Source organism: Leishmania mexicana, chromosome 21, assembly GCF_000234665.1.
Source record: "Leishmania mexicana MHOM/GT/2001/U1103 complete genome, chromosome 21".
Taxonomy (NCBI): Eukaryota; Euglenozoa; class Kinetoplastea; order Trypanosomatida; family Trypanosomatidae; genus Leishmania; species Leishmania mexicana.
The window spans coordinates 55599-75000 of record NC_018325.1 but is presented as its reverse complement, the minus strand read 5'-3'; the positions used below and the strand labels follow the sequence as shown (position 1 = coordinate 75000).

The 19402-nt window shown below is 63.8% G+C and overlaps 7 protein-coding genes across 7 annotated transcripts in view; all 7 read right to left on the bottom strand.

The window, feature by feature from the left end:
- The window catches only part of LMXM_21_0240 (putative hexokinase), a gene marked incomplete at both ends in the record, with an annotated part of 1688 nt that extends 316 nt beyond the window's left edge, over positions 1-1372 (bottom strand). The window contains 2 exon segments of the mRNA XM_003875215.1: positions 1-1082; positions 1088-1372. The exon segment at positions 1-1082 is cut by the window's left edge and continues 316 nt beyond it. Coding sequence (XP_003875264.1) covers positions 1-1082; positions 1088-1372 — 1367 coding nt within the window.
- Positions 1373-1862: 490 nt separating this feature from the next.
- LMXM_21_0230 (putative actin-like protein) lies at positions 1863-3659 on the bottom strand (the record flags this gene model as incomplete). Its single annotated transcript, XM_003875214.1, has 1 exon — positions 1863-3659. One exon carries the CDS (start codon positions 3657-3659, stop codon positions 1863-1865), a length of 1797 nt encoding a protein of 598 aa, XP_003875263.1.
- Positions 3660-4258: 599 nt separating this feature from the next.
- LMXM_21_0220 (calmodulin-like protein) lies at positions 4259-4723 on the bottom strand (the record flags this gene model as incomplete). Its single annotated transcript, XM_003875213.1, has 1 exon — positions 4259-4723. One exon carries the CDS (start codon positions 4721-4723, stop codon positions 4259-4261), a length of 465 nt encoding a protein of 154 aa, XP_003875262.1.
- Positions 4724-5250: 527 nt separating this feature from the next.
- LMXM_21_0210 (conserved hypothetical protein) lies at positions 5251-6855 on the bottom strand (the record flags this gene model as incomplete). The annotated part of the gene is made up of 1 exon (XM_003875212.1): positions 5251-6855. The coding sequence occupies one exon, from the start codon at positions 6853-6855 to the stop codon at positions 5251-5253; it is 1605 nt and encodes a 534-aa protein (XP_003875261.1).
- Positions 6856-7661: 806 nt separating this feature from the next.
- On the bottom strand, positions 7662-10541 carry LMXM_21_0200 (major vault protein-like protein; the record flags this gene model as incomplete). The annotated part of the gene is made up of 1 exon (XM_003875211.1): positions 7662-10541. One exon carries the CDS (start codon positions 10539-10541, stop codon positions 7662-7664), a length of 2880 nt encoding a protein of 959 aa, XP_003875260.1.
- An 877-nt stretch (positions 10542-11418) lies between these two features.
- Positions 11419-13593, bottom strand: LMXM_21_0190 (conserved hypothetical protein; the record flags this gene model as incomplete). The annotated part of the gene is made up of 1 exon (XM_003875210.1): positions 11419-13593. The coding sequence occupies one exon, from the start codon at positions 13591-13593 to the stop codon at positions 11419-11421; it is 2175 nt and encodes a 724-aa protein (XP_003875259.1).
- Positions 13594-14709: 1116 nt separating this feature from the next.
- LMXM_21_0180 (conserved hypothetical protein) lies at positions 14710-19128 on the bottom strand (the record flags this gene model as incomplete). Its single annotated transcript, XM_003875209.1, has 1 exon — positions 14710-19128. The coding sequence occupies one exon, from the start codon at positions 19126-19128 to the stop codon at positions 14710-14712; it is 4419 nt and encodes a 1472-aa protein (XP_003875258.1).
- Positions 19129-19402: the final 274 nt, after the last annotated feature.

The window sequence follows — 19402 nt, the reverse complement described above, 5'->3', positions numbered from 1 at the left end:
CGCTTGATGAGCTCTCGGGTGAACTGCAGGCCGGGCATCTGATCGGCGGCGACCATACCCATGTGCTTACTCTCGAACGCCCACGGCTTGCACAGGCCATCCACCAGCCCGCGGGGCAGGCAGCCGAGGTGAGCCAGGTGCACGATCAAACGGCGAGAGATCTCACCCAGGTACATGCCGGAGACGAGCTTCTCTTGGCGCTGGTTCTCGCGGTTGGGGGTGATCGCGTCCATCTCGTCATCGTACACGGTGATGGGCAGCGCGTACTTGTATTTGGAGTCGAAGTTACCGCACTCCATGTTGATCGGCGTGACGGCGTTGCCGCGGGCAGACACGGCGGGGTCTTTCGTGACGGCCGAGGCGCGCTCGAAGTAGCAGGCGTTGGAGCCGGTGCCGATGATGACGCCCACCTGCACGTCCGTGTCCACGAAGTAGCGGGCTACCAGCGTGCCGACGGTGTCGTTGCAGAGCGCCACGACGTTCACGTTGACGCGCACGCGGCGCAGCGACGCCTGCAGCAGCTCTACCACATCGCTGCCCTCCACGTTCTTCGTCGAGAAGCCCTTTGTCCACTTGATCAGCAGGCCCTTGTTGACGGCCTTCTGGTCCACCGGGAAGGAGAAGGTGAACCCCAGCGGCACGCGCTTCTCCAGGTCTTCGGGGGCGTTCTCCGACATCATCTTTTTCACGCTCTGCGCAATGAAGTCGAACAGGTCCGTGGCATCGCCAACCAGGGCACTCTTCGGGATGACGAACTTCGAGTCGGTGCGGTCGTCCACCTTGCCGCCGCGCAGGCTCACACGCAGCACGCGGAAGTTCGTGCCGCCGAGGTCGAGCGCGTAGTACACACCGGTGGCCTTGGCCGGGTCGGACGTGTACACAAAGGACGGCAGCATGCGCACGGTGCTCGGGCGGCCTTCAAGACCCTCCACCATCTCGTGGATCATGTACATGGTGAGCTGCTTCATCTTCTCCGGGGACATGGTGAACTGGGTGGCCAGGGAGGCGAGCGCGAGGCGCTGCTTGATGTAGCGCATCTCCTCGCTATCCGAGTCGCGGATAGCGATGTGGCTCAGGAGGTTGTTCACGCGGGTGGCCATTGTGACGGAGTGGAGGGTAGTGGGGAGGGGGAGGGGGGGGTATGAGTGGGAGAGGAGAGGATAGGGGTGGCGCGGTGAAGGGTTGATGGTGGTTGTGGGGTGGCAAGGACGTGTGGGTTACTGGTCGAAGCGCGTGCGTGTATGTGTGGGGCGGGTGGGGTGAGCGGGGAGACGGTGAGGGATGGTGAGAGGGAGACATGTGGGAGGCCTGACGGAGGCGGCCTGGTGGACGGGGAGGAGGAGATGGTCTTTTCCCTCCTGTTCTCCCCCATCTTTGCATGGCTGTGGGAGGTGCGTGTACGTGTGGACTTCAATGTGAGGGATGCGGTGCTCGAGAGGGGCGCGAGTTCGTGGCCGAGCACGGGCGTGCCCGGTCTACTCCACTGCCGTCTCCTTGTGCCTTTCAACAGTCCTGTAAGACGACCGCTTGAGGGTCACCCGCGCGTATGATGCCGCAATCAGGACAGAGTCGGTGGCGGTGGTGGTGTTGGGAGGGAAGAGGTCCGGGAGGACGTGCAGAGGATGCAGGAGCCATCACTGGCACTTCCTACAGCGGCTCAAGCCGCGCGAACCTTGTCAAGGGTAATGCCAGCGACACACACAGACACACCAGATGGAGCGATAGGAATGGGGGGGGAGGAAGGGAGCAGGGAGCAGCGGATGCCGCCCTGGTGCTGCAGGACGTACCTCTGGTTTCGCTCAGCACAGAGACGGTAGAGCCTTCACCGTGGGCCGCACGTGCTCCCCCATCCCCGTCTCTCATCACAACATGCGCTCGAGCGCGTGCTGGAACGTCTCCACCGTCACTCGGCCGGCTGGTGGGCGCTGCAACTCGATCCCTGACCGCTGATGCACCAAAGCGCGAAGTCGAAGTAGCTCTCGCTGCGACGCGCCGCCGTTGCTTCCACTATCTGCCGTTGCAGCGATATCGGCTACGTCGCTAGCCGTCGCCGTCAAGAGGCACCACGCACCGAGCAGTGGCTGCAGGGAGAGGTCTGTGGAGGCGCCACCGGCCTTCAAGAGAAACTCCGGCAGCGCCGGGGTGGCGGAGAGGCATGTGGCACGATCCGACCCGGCTTCCGCGGCACCGTGCCGGCTGCTGCTGCTGCTGCTTGTGGTACTGCGCTTGCTATCCTTCCAGTCCAAATCTGTGTCGCAAGCCGGGGGCTGCGGGGCCACCGCTGCCACCTCGGCCTCCAGGCGATCGCGGAAGTTTGGCTGAGAGGCTGTACCGCCGTACACGCACACGTTGTGGAGCAGCAGTGGCCGGAGCAACTTCGTCAGGTGCTGGAGGAGTCCTCGCTGGAAGATCCCCTCTGTGATGGCCTGGGCCACACCTTGCTGGTTGATGCCGACATCGGCCGGCGTGAAGAGCAACTCCGGAATCAGGAAGCGCTCCTGACATAGAAGGAGGTGCTGCAGCGCCGCGGCATCCACGCCACTCGTCTTTGGCAGGCGCGACGGCAGCTCCGCCTCTGGCACACCGAGGGGGAGGAGAGCGGGTATCGTGGGTAGGTAGTAGCGGATCGGCACATCTGGTGAGGTCAAAACGCCCACCGCTGGCGCGCCGGGCCTCTGGCATCGGGGCGATTGCCCGTCGCCGCCGCCGCCTTCTCTCCGCTGCGTCGACACTGTACCCACAGCCGCCTCCACATCATCCCGGGTTCTGCCCTTCCACAGCGCAGCATAGCGCTGGAGACTGCGCCGTGGGTGCCGTGCCACGACACAGCACTGCTCCTTGACGTGGTTGATGAGCCACGTGTCCTCCATCACGTTCATCTGCGAGAAGCTGATGTACTCCTTCAGTCGGTTAGTGAGCACCTTGCCACCCACGTCGAGGCGCACAACGGAGCTGTGCACAGGGATGTAGTTCACGTAAGGAATGACGGTGGTAGCGGAGAAGCCAACATCCACCATGACGGCCATGCCGCCGCCGGTGGCGCTGCTCCCAGAGCAGCCGAACAACTCTTGCGCATCGGTGTCGACAGTGCTACGGGGACGCTTGCGGGCAGCGCTGGAGGGGGCTGATGCGCCCCTCGCAAAGTTGTAGGCGATGAGACTCATAAAACTGCTGCTCACGACTGTCACGGAGCCGAAGCGAAAACTGCGTGTGCACAGTAGCCAGAGCAGCTGCGCCACCGCCTTCGGGGCGGCAAACGGCACCGTCAGCCACACATCCACTTCCTCCTCCGACTCGATGGAGAAGTGCTGGAGCACGTGCTCCCACACACGCGCCTGCAGGCCACCATCCACGACGAAGCCGCGGTCCACTGGTCGGCGCACCATGAGTCCGTGGTAGTGCGGCAAGTGATCAAGCTGGTCCCCCATGATACCTGTGCCAGCGTACACAGCAGCCCCTACACAGTTCGGCACGACAAGCACCTTGGGTGCAGGCGCGAGAGTAGTGGCCGTCGCTGCCACCTCCCCATGTGTGGAGCTGCTTGTGAGTGCTGAGGCATGTGTCACTGCCGACCTGCTGCTGGTGTTGGCCGAGGCGGGAAGATAGAGAGCCTTGACGCTGTAGCCCCCGTTGTCAATGAACAACTGCACGCGCGTCATGATGTACACGTTTCGAGTTTGGCACTGCTGTTTCTCACCCTCCCTGCTGTGACGGCTTCGTACACCGAGCTGGTGCGCACGTATGTGTGTGGGGGGGGGAGGAAGGGGAGAAGAAGGGTGGGGAGAGGCAGGGAGGGTGTGGCTGGTGACAGGGACGGCTTTGAGGGGAGGAGGGGGGGGGGACGGCAACACGCACAGCAGGAGAGGGGGTGGAGAATAGCCCCCCTCCTCTCTCCACACCCCACACCCCCGACAGATGCATCGGGGCGATAGGGCGTAGAGCGTCGCCCTTGCCATCCACGAAGCATCCAGGTGAAGCTCCTCTCGCACGCACGTGAGAAAATGGCGAAGGGGAGGAGAGAGAAGCGGCCGATGACGCATGTGTTTGCATGTGTGTGTTGGCCGCCTGCCGTCGAGCGGCAGACAGCGAGATTGCCTGGAAAGCACTCTTGTACATCCAAGCAGCGAAAGGGAGCTGCGGGGGCGGTGGGGAAAAGGGCGGCTCAAGACCACACGTAAGAGAGAGGGAGATCCTCCACGCCGGCACACGTAAGGACGTGCGCACGTGGCGTGGAGGATCTCCGCGCCTCGCTTCTCTCTCACAGGCACTCCTCGCCCTCGGTGGGCATCAGCAGTTGGATGATGTCGTCTACCATAATCATGCCCTCTCTGTCCTTCTCCACGTCGCGCAGTATCTCTTCCGCATCCTCCTGCGAGATGCGAGCGCCGAGGTTGACAAGGATGTGCCGCAGCTGCGTCGTGGTAAGGTAGCCGTCTGCGTCGTCGTCCAAAACCTTGAGTGCCGCGTAGAGCTCCTCGGGGGTGGTGCGTTGTGGGTAGAGCTTCTCGTACAGCGCCAGCGCGCTCTCCTGGGATACACGTCCTTGCTCCTCCGGGTCGACAAGGGCGATGTAGCTTGCTATGTCGCTCTGCGCCGGGTAGAGCCCGATGGCACGCAGGTAGGTCCCCAGCTCGTGGCTGCCGATGAAGCCGTCCGAGTCCTGGTCCAGCAGTAGGAACTGGAGAGACGCACAAGTGCGCTGCGCCTCCGACAGCACGCTCATAGTTTCCCTGTGCGGTTGTGCCAGTCAAGCGCTGCGTGAGCGGAAAGAAGGGCGGTGAGAGCAGAGTGGCGACGCTGGTAGCGAGTGGAGTGGCGGTGTCTCACGTGTGTGCGCTGTGACGTTGTTGGTAGAGCATGTGGCAGAGAAAAGGGGGAGTGAGGTGCTGCGTGTGCGGGCATGCCGGCTGGGAGGGGGGGGGCGAGCTGAGGCGCCTAAGCAACAAACATAATCCGACGGAAGAATGAAGACACGTGGGCGCGCGTCCTCCCCATCGCTGCGGCGCCGTCGTACGATGGCACGTACGTAGGTGCCTTCTCTCTCTGTGTGTGTGTGCCTTCATCGCTGCACCCGTAGGAGGCGTGCTTCAGGTCTCGGTAATGGGCTCCTCTGTACGAGTGCGTGAGTGACCGCGAGTGACCACCTGTACATGACGCGGCCACAGCCGCGCCGCCTCACCTCTCTCCAGGCGCCTGTGGTTGATTTGGGGCACCTGGCACGGTGGAAGGGAAAGAGGAAGGAGAGGGACTTCAGAAGAAGCCGAGGACCGCCTCGGCTAAGCGGCACACACGGTCCACGTCGGATGCATCCTCCTCGTCTACCGCCTCACAGTGGCCGAAGTATTCGAGCAGCCCACTCACCAGCTGCGGGATCGCGCAACGCTCTAGGAGGAAGTGCCACGTATCCTCTTCTGCGACCGATGCGCCGCTGTGTGGGTAGAGGTCGCGCATGGGATGCCACTGAAGCTGGCTGAGACGCAGTACGGCCTTCGTCCCACGGTGGTGCGGCTCACCAGCAATTTCGGTGTCGCTGGGTGACGGCGCTGCTGCGGGCGGCTGAGGGTACATGGCGTACATGTTGAACGCGCTGCCACTCTTGCCACCACCGCCATGGTGTCCACTGTCCACAACCATGAGCAGCGACAGCAGCAGCGCCAAAATGAGCTCCAGCATCTCAAGCTGCGGGCGGCGCAGTAGCAACTCGCGCAGCGTCAGGGCTAATGTGCGGCGCTGAAGGGCATCCAGCAGTGGGATAAAGTAGCCGACGGTCTCTGCGATCTCCCGCCACACACCCACCGTGTACGGCCCCACCTCACGTAGCTGGTGCAGTGCGCCGGCGTATGCGCCATGCTGAAGAAGCGGTACACGGTTTGCTGGGTGCTGCGAGCACACACGCCACACGTGCAGCACACCGCGAGCAATGCGCAAGTTCTGACGGTGGCGGCGAAGAGCGCCCTGCAGCACATCAAGCACGCCGTCGCTGTGGGCGACAATGTCAGCGAGGGATGTGGGAGTATCTTCTTCGCCATCCACCTCCGCCTCGAATGGCCAGGGAAGGTCCACCAGAGTGGCACAGAAGGATACGCCCTCCACCTGCAGCGGCACCGCGTCTGGGTGACGCCGCATGGCGGACTCCATCTGGTACACTAGGGTAGTCTCATGAAGGGCGACAACCAGAGGTGCAATGCGACGGCGCAGCGACACGCCGCCGTCCAAATTATCCTCGTTGTCGTTGTCGCTACTCACGCACGCTGTTCCGTCCTGCAGGAGCGCTGCGGTCGCGGTGGAAAGCGCCTCGACAAGCACTGGCAACACGCCCTTGTGCTGCTCCAAGACCTCCGCCAGCATGGCAAGCAGTGGGTCGAAGCCTTCCGGCAGTGGCACCATCGAGTTGACCCGCTCCCGGTACGCCCAGACCTCTACCATCACACGGCGTGTTTCGTATGCGGTTTGGCGGTGTCGCAGCATGGGCTGCACCACACGCAGTGCCTGGGCCACGAGCTGCGATCGCCTGCTGCACAGACATGCGACCACCGCTTCAGGAGCCTCCGTCTCTGCGAGACGACTCGGCTCGTCCTTAAAGGTGGATGCCTCTTCGATGGCCCAATAGCGCACCTGGTCTAGCAGATCGGCCAGTACCGCGACGCGAGCCAGCCCGGCGGCGGTGGAGGGAATTGCAATGCCTGACGCGTACCCACTGGGTGGGTGGCGCTGCCCACACAGCTCGAGCCGTATGCGCTGTATATGTTCCTCCACCACCGAAAGTGCGGGCTGCTGCTGCTGCGTGGTTGCCTCGTCGTCGTCATGGCCTCCGCGGACGATGTCGGACGTGCCGATGTTAACCTCATGCAGCATTTCTCGTGACGCGAGCAGGCGACAGAAACAGATGCGCTCGTGTTGCTGCGGCGTATGTTTGCGCGTTGGGGTGGGGCGGGTAAGTGAGAAGGCGAGATCGAGTGAAGCATGAGGGAGGGCGTGAGGACGGTGGGTGGGTGGGTGAGACGAATCAGCAGCGCCGATGTGGGTGCAGGTTTGGCTGCGCTCCGTGCGAACCCGGCTGCCTGACCGGCCAATCAACCCACCATCGTTCGTCTCCCTCTCGCGCTGCCGTTTGTGCCACCGACTGACATGTGCACACATCGCAGAGAGAGAGGGGCGAGGTGGTCAGAGCTGGTGTGCTCATGTGTATATATGTGAGGTGTGCGCAGCACGTGGCATGCCTCACGGGTGACGCAACATTACTACTTTAGCCGCTGAGTTCTACGACAGGCGAGGCAGAGAGACGCACGAGGCGGAGAGGCGGGCGGGAGGCGGTGCTGCAGCGGGTTGCGGTTGGGATAGAGGATGAGCAATACACCTGACAGACATGCCATAGTTGGAGAGCGTCGAAGCCGAAGGATGCGAGCGCATGCGCCGTGGGACACACGAAAGTGCAGCGAAGCAGAATTGGTGACGGCGCACCACTGGCGAGTTGCGCAAGGAAAGGGGGAGGGGGGAGGCGCGAGGCAGCCCCCCCCCCTGCAGCGGTGTGTCGCCAGCGCACACGGAGATGTCCGATGCGGACGTAATCAAGAGCGAGGGAAAGAACGCCCTCACCGCCGTGCCGTTGCCCTCCCCCCACCTCGGCCGCGCTTTTCTGTTGCACAAGTGCCCGCGTGCTATCACGACACTCGCGCCGCTCCAGGCGCTGCTGGGGACGGGGTGGTGGCCGATGGCCCGGCAGCCATCTTGTCTGCCAAGCTCAGTATGTTGATGGGCGTCTTGCCGTCCGTGACGACGAAGCCCTGCAGGCCCAGCTCGCCCAGGAGCTTCGCCTTCAGCTCCGGCCCCGCGTTCGAGATCGCGATGAGCGTCTCCTTCCCGAGTGAGGCCATGATCTTCTCGTACTTTGTCGCTTCGATGCCAGACAGCTTGCGGATCTTGTCGATGGCGAGGTTGTCCATGGACTGGCGGTGTGCGAGGTCCAGCTCCGCCCGCTTGCGCAACACCTCCAGCTCTGTGTCCATGCCGACGGAGTGGGCGGCACAACGAACCGGGGTGGCGTCTACCTCTCCCTGCACCTCTGCCAGGCGCGCGGCGCTCTCGGCCAGCGCCTGCGCACGACTGGCGCCGGCCTGCTCCAGCGCCGTGTTCTCGCCCATCACGCGCAGCAGCTCTGTGCGTTGCTGCTCTGCCTTGGCGCGGTCATGCATCACCTGCAGGTCCAACGCACCTTTTGCCTTCTGCTCGAGGAGCGCCGCTTGGTGAGAGGCGTCGCTCTCCTGCGCCTTGGTGATTATTTCCACCGCGAGCTGCACGCTCTTCGCCAGCGCGGTCCGCGTCTTGATGTTCACCGGCTCCACGCTCTGCACATCCACCGTCGTAATGTAGAGACCGTTTGCGGTGAAGCAGAGCGAGTCGCCGTGGGAGACGATGGAGCCGTCCTCAGCCGGCGTGAAGATCGCCTGGCGAATGAGCGTCGACGAGTTGCAGTGGAAGAACTCGAAGGTCTGCCCCGCTATCGCCGACCGCACACGACTCGCCAGTGCCTTGCACGCCTCCCCAACGAAGTCCGGGATGGTAAAGGCCAGCTCTGCGTCCACCTCGTCTGCCTTGCCGTTCGAGGCCACGGAGCCAAACTCCCAGTTGTAGGCGAGGTGAAGCCGTAGACGGGCGTGATCGAGGGTCTCGACTTCGATGATGTCGGCCATGTAGTCCGGCCCAAGGTAGAGGCTTAGCGAGTGGATCTGGTGCGGTTCCTTCGGACGTCCGCCGGAGAGGGAGAGTGGGGTGAAGTGCTCGTGCGGCTTCAGGAACACCGTGGCGGGGCCGGCCACAACGCGGCTGAGGCCGGTGCTCGTGTCGTAGAGGCGCACCAACGTGTTGTGCTCCACGTTGGCGGTAATGACGTGATAGCGACTAATGTGGCGCGAGAGGCGCGGCGGGTGCGCGTTGCGGGTGGCGGCGTCAAGCAGCTGCAGCTCGTCCGCGCACTCGTCCCTGTCCATGAAATCGTCGCCAGAGTCGAGGCTCTCTCCACTGCTGCTAGCGCTGTAGCAGCCGCCCCCGGCCACCTCAACAGCGGCGGTGCTCGACGGTTGCATGTCCCTCTCCACCCGCATGGCCGCCCACCCTCCCTCCAACGAGGCCTCCGCCCTCTCCTTGGCGGACATGTCCGTTACCCGCAGCGACTGCCGCGGCTCGGCCAGAAGGCGGCGCACGTACGTACCGATGGGGCGCTCCCACAGCTGCTCGTCGGCGCCCAGCATGAACGGCTTGCCGAAGACCGAGCGCACCTGGCCTGTATGGATGTTGCGCACGTAGACGCCGCAGTTTTCGTCGATCTTGATGATGCGCCGCCGCTCCACCACCCGCGCGTATACTGGCGGGATGTACTGCCGCGGCCCGTGGACGAGCCAACGCGAGCCGCCCTCTCGCACGGTACCATCCGCCTCCGTGTACGTCTGGAGTGCGACATGCAGCAGCGCCTCGTCCTCGCTCAGCACCAGCGCGGTGAGAGGTTTCGTGCAGTGCTCGCCGGGCTGCAGCATGAAGCTCTGCTTCCCCACGCGAACCTCGGCTTGCTGCAGCCTCGCTGTCCCATCGGCGCCGATGGGGTTGATCACGACGCAGTACTGCGTGGCGCTGAGGTGCACCTGTCTCCGCCGGCCCCGAAACGTCTCATGCGGTCGTGGGAGGTACATTCCATCCTTGGTGTCCGCGTACGAGATGAGGTACGGCTTCTGTGCCTCGCGGGCAACCTGCAACTCCTCATCGTAGAAGGCTTTGTAGGAGACGAACGTCAGTGCCTCGAAGCTGGTCAGCACGTACGCGTCACGCATCTGCAGCGTCACGGCGGGGTGGGCGAAGAAGATGCCGTGCGCCCGCACAATCCACTGCTCTCCAGCCACGCGGGTCACACCGTCATCGTCCACGAAGTCGTACTTGGCCGAGAGGTAGCACACCTGCGGTGGGGAGACGTACACACCGGTCACCTTGTTCACGATGCGCTCGTCCAGTCGTGGGGTGTAGAGGCCAGGTCCCTTGAAAAGAAAGTATTCATGAGCGGCACGGTGCACTGTCGCACCCGTAACGGGATCCACAACGTCATGCGGTGCGAGTGCTTCCAGAGTGAGCGCCTCTGAAGCCGTCAGCAGCGGCATGGGCGATGGCTCGTCGACAGTCTCGTCTGGCAAGAGCGGGAACGGCGATTCGTCGAAAAAACGTAGCTCACTGCTGCCGTATGGCATCTTCCAGCGACTGTACGGCAGCGCCGCCAGGCCCGTGATGGACCCAGGTGAGCTGCGCAGCAGCGTGTACACTGGCGGGGCATCGGCCTTATCGATGAGGGAGGTCGGGACCACGTGCATCGGATTTTGCACCGTGACAAATTGGCTGGGCGGCACCACAACGCATGGCTGCGGTGTTTCGTGCAACTTGCGGTGATGGTCGTACAGGGTGTAGGTGATGGGTCCGAGAAGGGTGAACACCTCACACGTGTTCGTGTCCTCCACGTGCAGGTACTCGTGCGGCATCAGCTTCACTACGGATGTCGTGCTCATCGTCTTTGGCTTGCCGTCCGGGGCTGTGGGCGTGTTTTCGCATGTGTGACCGTATGTCGATCTGTGTCTGACCGCGAGCAGGAGGGAGCTTGCCAGACTAGGTAGCAGCAACGAGGCAGGCACACGCCCTTGGAGAGGTGTGCGTAGCCTCCGTCCTCTCACCGATGATTGTGTACTCCGGAGAGCGAGCGACAAAGTGGTGATGATGGCCGAGGTGGTGACTTGGCATGGGTGTATGTGCGCGCACCGGCACAACATGTGTGTTGGCGCAGCCGAGGGAGGGGAAGGGAAGGGGGGGGGAGGTTGCGCCCAGGAGGAGGCGACGGCGATAGCAAGACGTACGCCGCTCGAGCCGTCTCCTGCTTCAACGCCGCAGGAGTTGCGAGGGCCCCGTGTATTTTTCTCTACGGAGCCCCATCCGGTAAGACGACATGCACCGCACACACACACACACACACCCTAGTGCCCCTCCACTCGTGAGAGGGAGGAGGGAGGGGGAGGGAGGCGGTACGTGCGCGGGTAGTGATACCAACGGGCAGCGATGACTCAAAGCACTATGCGAAGAGCGTGAAGCGACAAAGAACACTCGATGATGAGAGACGGAAGGGATGGAGAGAGCGGAGGGGCGGGAGGGGGGGGGGAGCCGTCCGCACACCACCGCTCTCCGCCCACACAAAGGTGGAGAGGGGGGTTCTATAGACACATCAACGGGAACGCACATGACACCACAAACGATCAGATAACAGCGGGAGAAGGCGGCGGTGGTGACACGCGCAGAGAGAAGCACGCGCCCCCATTAACGGGGACACGCTCTTGATGACGCTGCGCGAATGCAGCAGAGCGGCCACCCGCCTCAAATCACTATGCAGTGCCCCGCTCACTGCAGCACTGTGTCGGTGCCCGCCGCCGTCCGCACCGCCAGAGCCAGCAGGCCGAGGAAAGAGGATGCGTTGTCGGCATCGTAGCACTCCGCACCACAGCTGACGCGTAACGAGGTCATGAAGATGTGCACTGCGAGCCAGTAGTCCTCTGGCATCACTCCGAGGTCGCGATGCACGCGGCCAATGCCCTCAAGTACTTTGGCGATTTCCGCCCACGGCGTGCCCAATGCCACGCCTCGAAGTGCCGCCACGACGATGCGCACGAAGGAGCGAGCGTACAACGTCTCTGAGTCGACGGGTGGGGTGTGCGCGCCACCCAAGGCATCGCACACCTCGGGCGGCAGGAGCAACGCGTCGCGGCTGCTGCCGGCGAGCTCGTCACGACGCTGAGCCTCGACCTGTTCCTGCTCCCGTGCCATCACTGTCTCCATGTCCGAGAAGAGCGAGCGCACAAGAGGGTCGGGCAGCACGCGGGATACCCCGACCGACACCGTGCGCATAATCTCGTTCAAGAATGGCGCCAGCGCCGCCGGCGGTATCAAAGAAAAGGACTCGCGTTCGCGCAACGCCGCCTTCGCCCGCTGCATCGCGACGACTGGCGAGTCGCCCAAGGTGCGTTGCGTGCTCGTGGTAAAGTTGCGCACCATCACGTCGACGTCACCCACCGGCGCTGCCGAGAGCATTGCCCACGTCCGCAGGCCCTGCTGCTGCAGAGAGTCGGGCAGGCTCGAGAGGTCGGTGAGATAGTCGTAGCTTGCGGAGAAGATGTTCAGCGGATCCTGCGCAATGGCGCTGGTGTTTCTCCTGGCAACCTCCTCGATGCGGCTGCGCAACGCATCGGAGAAGTAGTTCCCCTGGCACGGCATGGACGTGATACGCAGGTTGTTGCGCACCAGCCGCAAGAGCTGCTCGCCACCAGCCTCGTGAATGATGTTCTTGGAGAGTGATACGCAGGCGAGGTAGCGGTGGCGTCGGAAGAGGGCGGAGAGGCGGGCGCAGGTGAGGTCGCCGAGGTGGTTGCCGTCGGCGTACAGGGCGCGGAGGCTGGCACAGTAGGCCAAGGTGACCAGAAGAGGCGCAAACGCGTCCTCGCCGAGGAGCGCTGGTCGCAGGTCCACAACCGTGAGCGTGTTCCAGCGATGGGGGAACGACGCTTCGGCCTCGCGCTGACGCGGCGCCTCGGCGAGTCGCTGCGTCACCACGTTGCTGTGCTTGATGGTGGTGTTGCTGTAATAGCCGAAAAACTGCTGGTGGTGCTTATAGAGCTCTGTGAGGGGCATGGCACCGTACGGGGCATCGCCTCTCTGGGTGAGGGCGAGACTCACCTTCGGCACCGGGTCTGGCAGGCCCAAGAGGCAACGCACGGCATCGTCGGCCTCCAAGGCAAGGCGCACCTTCTCCGCGAGACTGATGACACGAATCATTGCGTACACGCTGAGCGCCACGCCACTCACTGCATCCCCTCTGCTGTTGCGGTCCCTCACGCCTGCGAGCACACCGCCGCTGCTACTGCTGTTACCGTCGCCGGCTCTTTGCGGCTGCGGAGACCGACGGTCCAGCTCCGCCACGTCCACCTCGCCCGTCTCCGACTTCTGGATCGTGTCGGACCATACCGGGATGCGCACAACTGTACACGTGTCACGGATTGAAAGGTAGTTGAGCGAGGGCAGAAAGACGTCCTTCGTCCCCACCGGCGTTGCGTCACCGCCGCTGCGCGACATGCCGACCTCGATGCGTACCGAGGCCGAGGCGTAGCTCGGCGCCGGATCGGCGTTGTTCGTCGGCGAGTCTAGATGCAGAAGTGCACCATCCTGGTCCTCGATCGAGGGCACCTCCTCCACCGCCGCGTCCTGGGACAGCTTCAGCATGACAGGGAGGAAGGCAGCCTTCTGGCGGTGGTGCCGCGGATGAGAGGCGCCGCGCTGAGGGGTGAGCGAGCTGGCCGGACTGGCCTTGAAGTCGGCGGAATGGATTTCGTAGAGGGGCGAGGTAGCGTCTAGACCGAAAACCTCCTCCGTCTTCACGTACGGAGCTTTGGCGGTGGTGCTCAGCTTGATACGGGCATTCTGTCGCTCCAGCTGCGCCGCCACGGCTCCATCATGCACCTCATGGCCGATGATGCTGACGGCGATGGAGCCGAAGAAGATGATGTCGCGCCTACCGCTGCTCATCGTGTGTGGAGTGGAGGTTATACCCACGCGTCCGTGTGCCCTGCCGCGGGTTTGCTGAGTTGGTCAGGGAAGAAAGCGGCAGGTACGCTGACGCCGAGACACGCAGAGAGCTGGAGGGAGTGGGGGGGGTGAGATGTCGCACCACTGGCAGGAGAGGCGGAGGGGAAGAATATCACAACGCGCGCCCTCCGTGTACTTATGTGTAGCGGAGCACGCAACTGTGCACTGAGAGTCCCAAAAGCGTAGCGGGGCCTTGACAACGGAGAGAGAAAGGGACGGGCGGAGAAAGATGATTCGGTGAGGGTGTGCGTGCGCAGGTGGTCATGCACAGACCACTATGATACGACCTGTTGCGCTTAGCAAGATTCTCGCCTCCACATTTCGCGTGGGACGCCAGAGACGCGTCGTCCTGGGATGGATGGATGTGTGTGTGTGTGCTGGTGAAGGACCCATTTACGTAGTTGCGGGGCTCGCACCACCACCACCACTATTTCATGACATCGAGGGTGCTCAGCCCAAGAGAGGTTGCAAGGGTGGAGGGAGGATGGGCCGGCAAGAGTAGCCGCCCTCAGGAAGCATCATCCATGCACCGCCTCCGGCCTTCCAGACGGATGATCCTCTCCTTCCTTGACTTTCCAGTTTCGTCTGCGCTGATCAACGCTCTTAACGAGAAGAGAGCGGCAGGGGAGGGCGTGGCACTGGCGCAGGGGTGATACACGCACAGATGCCCGCGCGCACTTTACAGATGTCGTGGTTTACATGAAGGCGCGAGAAATGAATACACGCGCGCACGCCCGCACACGGAGAGCGAGAGGGGCGCCCGCGTCACGCCACCCGTCTGGTGTCACGACTAGCCGTTGTCGGATAGGGATGACGTGAGAAGCGGAGAGTCCACTAGGACGACCACAGTGCCACACCAGTGGCGGAAAAAGCATCGCCCGCAACACGAGTCGCCAAGAAGCGTGTTGTGTGACGGTCTACTACTGTACATGAGGGAAGGGGGTGGGTAGGTGCGATATGCACGCGCACGCAGACACGTTGCCGCCGCCGGGTCTACCGTCGCAGTTTTTCCCTTTCCCCCCACTCCCCGCAATAACCAAGGGACGCGCTGAGCGACTACCACCCGCTGCCAATGCAGTAGTAGCCCGCCCACACACGTGGCCGGTAGCGCATCGCCGGCTCATCAGTGAGAAGGTGGCGGATAGAGCGGGCGAGCAGCAACGCACGATGGCGCACCATTTCCCCTTTCTCCTTCGGCTCCTCCTCTCCGGCGACGAGCTGCGGCTGTGCAGCCCTGGAGGACTGCTCGTTGCTGGCGCTCACGCTGCCTCTGGAGGCGATGTCCGTATGAGCAGACAAGTTGGCCGGCGACGTTGGCAGCGGGCGGCACCGCTGCGCGTAGAAATACCGAAAGAGCTCCATCGGCTTCATGTCTGGCGTGCACCACTGCCCCGCAATCACACACGGCACACCGCTGCCGAAAAAGCCGCGCAGCAGCCCGAGCACGTCGTCGCGGATGCCGTCCGTGTGCTGCGGCGACATGTTCGTGTTCGTCAAGATCACGTGCTCCGCCGCCAGCTCCATATGCGCAATCTCGGCCGCCCGCATCACGCCAACGTCCCCCATCGGGGCGGCAGTGCGCATCAGTAAACCTCCTTCGTCCTCTGGCCGCGAGGCAGTCTTGTCGATCGGGCTCGCCCGCGAGAGCGGAGCTGCTGCGGTTGTAGCTGTGGCGATGTGCACGGCGCGGGCGCGCGGCAGAGCTGTCCGCAGCGACTCCACGTCCTCCACGAGTTCTACCTTGCGGGTGAAGATAACCTTCTCAGGGGCGGAGTGTCGGCGGGGCTTCTCCACCAGTTGCACCTGTCCCGCATTCAGCATCTCGACAACCGCTGCGCCTTCCTGCTCCGACCTGTCCGTGTCGGACGGGAAGGGCGTGTAGAAGAGAGCGTCGGCCGCGCCGTGTTCGGCGTCGCGCTGCACCGTTACTACCTCGCGGTGCAGGTCCTGCTGCTGCACCCGCTCCGCGCTGAGGGCGGCGAGGGCGGCTTGCGTAGCGGAAAAGGCCATCTGGACGGCAGCTTCCTCGACGAAATACCGGTCGCCGGCCTTGACGTTCAGCAGCGCGTGGAAGGGCACCAGCCACAGCTGCCCAGTTGGCACCACGGTGATGATGCCGTCACCGAGCAGCAGATGCGAGTCTAGCGCACGCACGTAGCCGATGATGGGGTAGATGCACGCCTGGTAGAGCGTCCGCAGCGGCTCCTGCCAGGAGCGACTCGGCAGCTCCGTGATAATGTCCGGCTGCACCGCCATCTCCGGCTCGATGCAGAGCCGCTGCCGCAGCGAGGCTATGAGGCCCCTTAGGGTGCACTTGAAGTCCCTGGCCAAGTTCACCGCCACAAAGCGCATCTCCCGGGACTCGGAAACCACCCAGATGCACAGCGAGTCCTCCGCTGCGTAGGCGCTCTCCTTGACGACCCAGTCGTACTTGGTGGTCAGGGTGTAAAAGACCAGTGATGTCTTGAGCACGCCGGCGATTGCGGCGATCTCATCGAGAGACGGACTGAGGTGAAAGTTGTGCCTCAGCTTCTCGCGCAGGGTGTCGCTATAGGCCTCGTTGAGGCTGTTCTCCAGCGCCTCTAGGGCGGCGCTGTAGCGGTACGTGTGCAGCAGCAGGCATACCTTGTAGTGCCGGCACATGTTGGCGAGGACGGCGACCGCGTCCGTCGGGAGATGCGTCTCGATGCGAAAGCGGGTGCTGCTGCTGTTGTCGTGGCCAGTAGTGCCTCTCATCTCAAGCCTGTCCGGGACGGCAACCGCCGCTTTGGCAGGCGCGCTCGCCGCACCTTCCTGAACCGCCGTCGCCTGTGCGGATACGGCGGCGGACTCGTCTGCTGTCACCGAAGAGGCGCCCATCAGGGCCACGTCGTAGCGATGCCACACTCCGGCGTCGCGACTGTCAACCAGCATCTTCGGCGCTGGATCGCTCTGCAGCGCCGTCCAGAGTCGCAGGGCCTCTTCGAGGGCCGCCTCCGCCAGTGCGTAGTCGGCCCGCTGAAGATGCACACGACCGCACAGTGTCAGGCCCGCCGCCTCAAGCACAGCGGATCGCTGGGTTCGACCGTAGGTGACCAGCTTGTTCAGTTGGACCAGGGCCTGCGGAAGCTGGAAGGTGGCGACGTACAGCTCACCCAGCTGGGCGGCGCAGATGGCGCTCAGCAGCCCGTGATGCAAGTTCTGCTCGCTGTACGCGATGAGGTCGCACCACAACTCGCTGAGGAGGATGCACTCGTGGTAGAGGTAGGCGTCCGTGCCGAACCACGTCAGGCCCGTCGGCGACGTCGCGTTGAAGTGGTGCTCCGCAATGAAGGCGGCGACGAGCGACACGGCATCCTTCACACACTCCTTCAACGGGGCGGCCGCCGCCTCGCTGAGCCGCGCTGTGACCCGAGTCGCCTCCGCCCACATGCCGACCGCCTCCTTCAGCAGCAGCAGACACGACCACTCTCGCACGAAGGCGGCGGTGTGGCGCACCATCTCCTCCGTGCCGGGGATCAGAAAATAGTCGTCCTCCGTCACCGTCGTAGCTGCGACGCCGCCACTCATGTCCTCCTGAGCGCGGCGGAAAAGGAGCAGGGCCGCCTCGTGGCAGCGGTGGAAGAGCGCCTTCTGCACATTCTGCAGCGCCGTGCGCATGTCCCGCTCCCAGGCTGCGTTCTTCGCCTTCGTGGCCACTTCGTAGGAGAGCTTGAACGTCTCAAGCGCCTTGTCCAGCTCACCGTGCTCGAGGTACGAGGCGCCCTCCTCGACGAGGAGCTCGTAGCTGAGCCGCTGCAGGTTGCTCGCCACCACCGCCATCCACTCCCGCTGTCCCTCACGCACCGCCATCCGCATCGCTTCGCTCCACGCCATGTACGCGGCATCCAAGTTTCGATTCATGTACTCGCGACAACCCTGGTCGAACAGCACCGTGAACTGCTCCTCCGTGGTCAGGAGCTTCATGCGAGTCAGAGCCAACACATCGTCGATGGTGTGAGCCTGGGGCCGCTCCTCCGGGATAGCCACGGCAGTCCTGTCCCCGAGGACCGCCCCAGCAGACTGCGCCCCCACCACCGTGGCCGGTGCCGGGGTGTCAGTGATGCACGCCTTTGCACCTGCCGGGGAGGAGGGTGGGGACGTTGCGTTGGCGTTGTCACTGCACTGCGGCGCTGCCGTTGTTTCTTCGCCACTAGACACGGCGATGTGTGGCGCGGCGGAAGTGTCGACGGAGGCGTTCTCGCCGCCGCCGCCGATGATGTTGGCAGTGGTACTGCCCTCCTCGTCCACGTTGGTCAGCGGGTCTGGCAGGGGAATGCTTGTTGTCGCAGCGCCGGGGTACGTGCGGGGCTGCGCACCGCTGGCAGTGTCCTCGGTGGGTCGGCCATGACGCTCGAGCGCCAGCAGCTCTTGGCGCACCGCATAAGCGCGCCGGCTGGCCTCCCCCCGGTTGATCTCCGTGAGCAGCCGCGCCCGCTCGGCGAAGAGCGTCTTGAGGTCCTTGACCTTGCTCAGGGATAAACTCTTGTGCTCCTGCGAGGCCACCGCGGGGGGCGGCGGGCGAGGATGTGGTCTTCCGAGCGTGGCCTCATGCCACGTGTACCGCGGCGACGTCTCCGATGCCGCGGCGGACGTAGCACTGTACGAGAAGCCGTTGCAAGAACTTGACGCCCCATTCACAGGACTACGGTGCGACACTGCACCACTGAATGTCGACGCTGCCCCTGCAGAGGTGCCGTCTGCGGCTGCCCTGTCGGCGCTGCGGGGGTGATGAATCGCCTGCAACGTGGCTTTGGGCGGCGTCAAGGCAGGCAGGGTTTTGGCCGTCGCGGGGCCACTGCGCCGGCGCGCAGGGGGCGACGGCGGCTGACACCGTGCGGCCCTGGCCAGGGCGGCAGGGCTCGCCACCTCCTTGTTCACCTCCATGCGCGGTCCAGCGCCTAGCTGGGTAGCGGAGTTGCGCTTCAGGGCCATGCGGATGCGGTTCTGCGACCCTTCGAAGATGTCGGTCCCGTTGAGAAGCAACTCGGTGATGCGGGGTTTATCCTCGACAAGCTGCAGCAGCCGCTTCCCCCCTGCAACGGAGATGGGGTTGTTGCTTAGGTTGAGCGCGGTGATGCTGACGTGGCGCTGAAGCACCTCGCAGAGGTCCATAACGGCGTCGTTGTTGATTCCGTTATTCTCGAGGTTGATGGATACGATGGTTTGGCACAGGTCAATCATCCGGATCACTGGCCGCAGCCCCTTGGAGCCGAGGTAGTTGCTGCTCAGGTTCAGCCGCTCGAGGCTGAAGTGGCCGCCGCGGTCTTGCATGTAGCGGAGAACCGCCGAGTTCACCTTGCAGCCTTCCTCCGCGCAGAACTGACGGTAGAGCGCCACGTGGTCCATGGAGCCATCCGCGGATACCGGAGCCGCGATGGTGGCGAGGCGACCGTTACTGCCGCGCCTCTCCTCGCCCAACACCGGCAGCGCTGTTGAATGTGCCGTGTCGGCCATGGTAAGGAGAAAATTCGCTGGTGCACGCGTTGTAATGTGTGCCTTGTGTGGTGGTGGGTGGGCAGTGCGCGCGCGTGTATGTGTGCGCCAGCGGGAGTGTCGTGGAGGGAAAAAGCGAAGATGAAGACCAGCGGAAGATGGAGGCAGAGGCACACGCTTGTGTCCCCATGTGCACCGAGACGTGCGTGTGACTGTTGCTGGGCAACCGAGAGAGAGGACACGGCGTGCCACTACGGCATGGCACCGCCCCTCGGCCCTTACTCTCCCTCCCGAC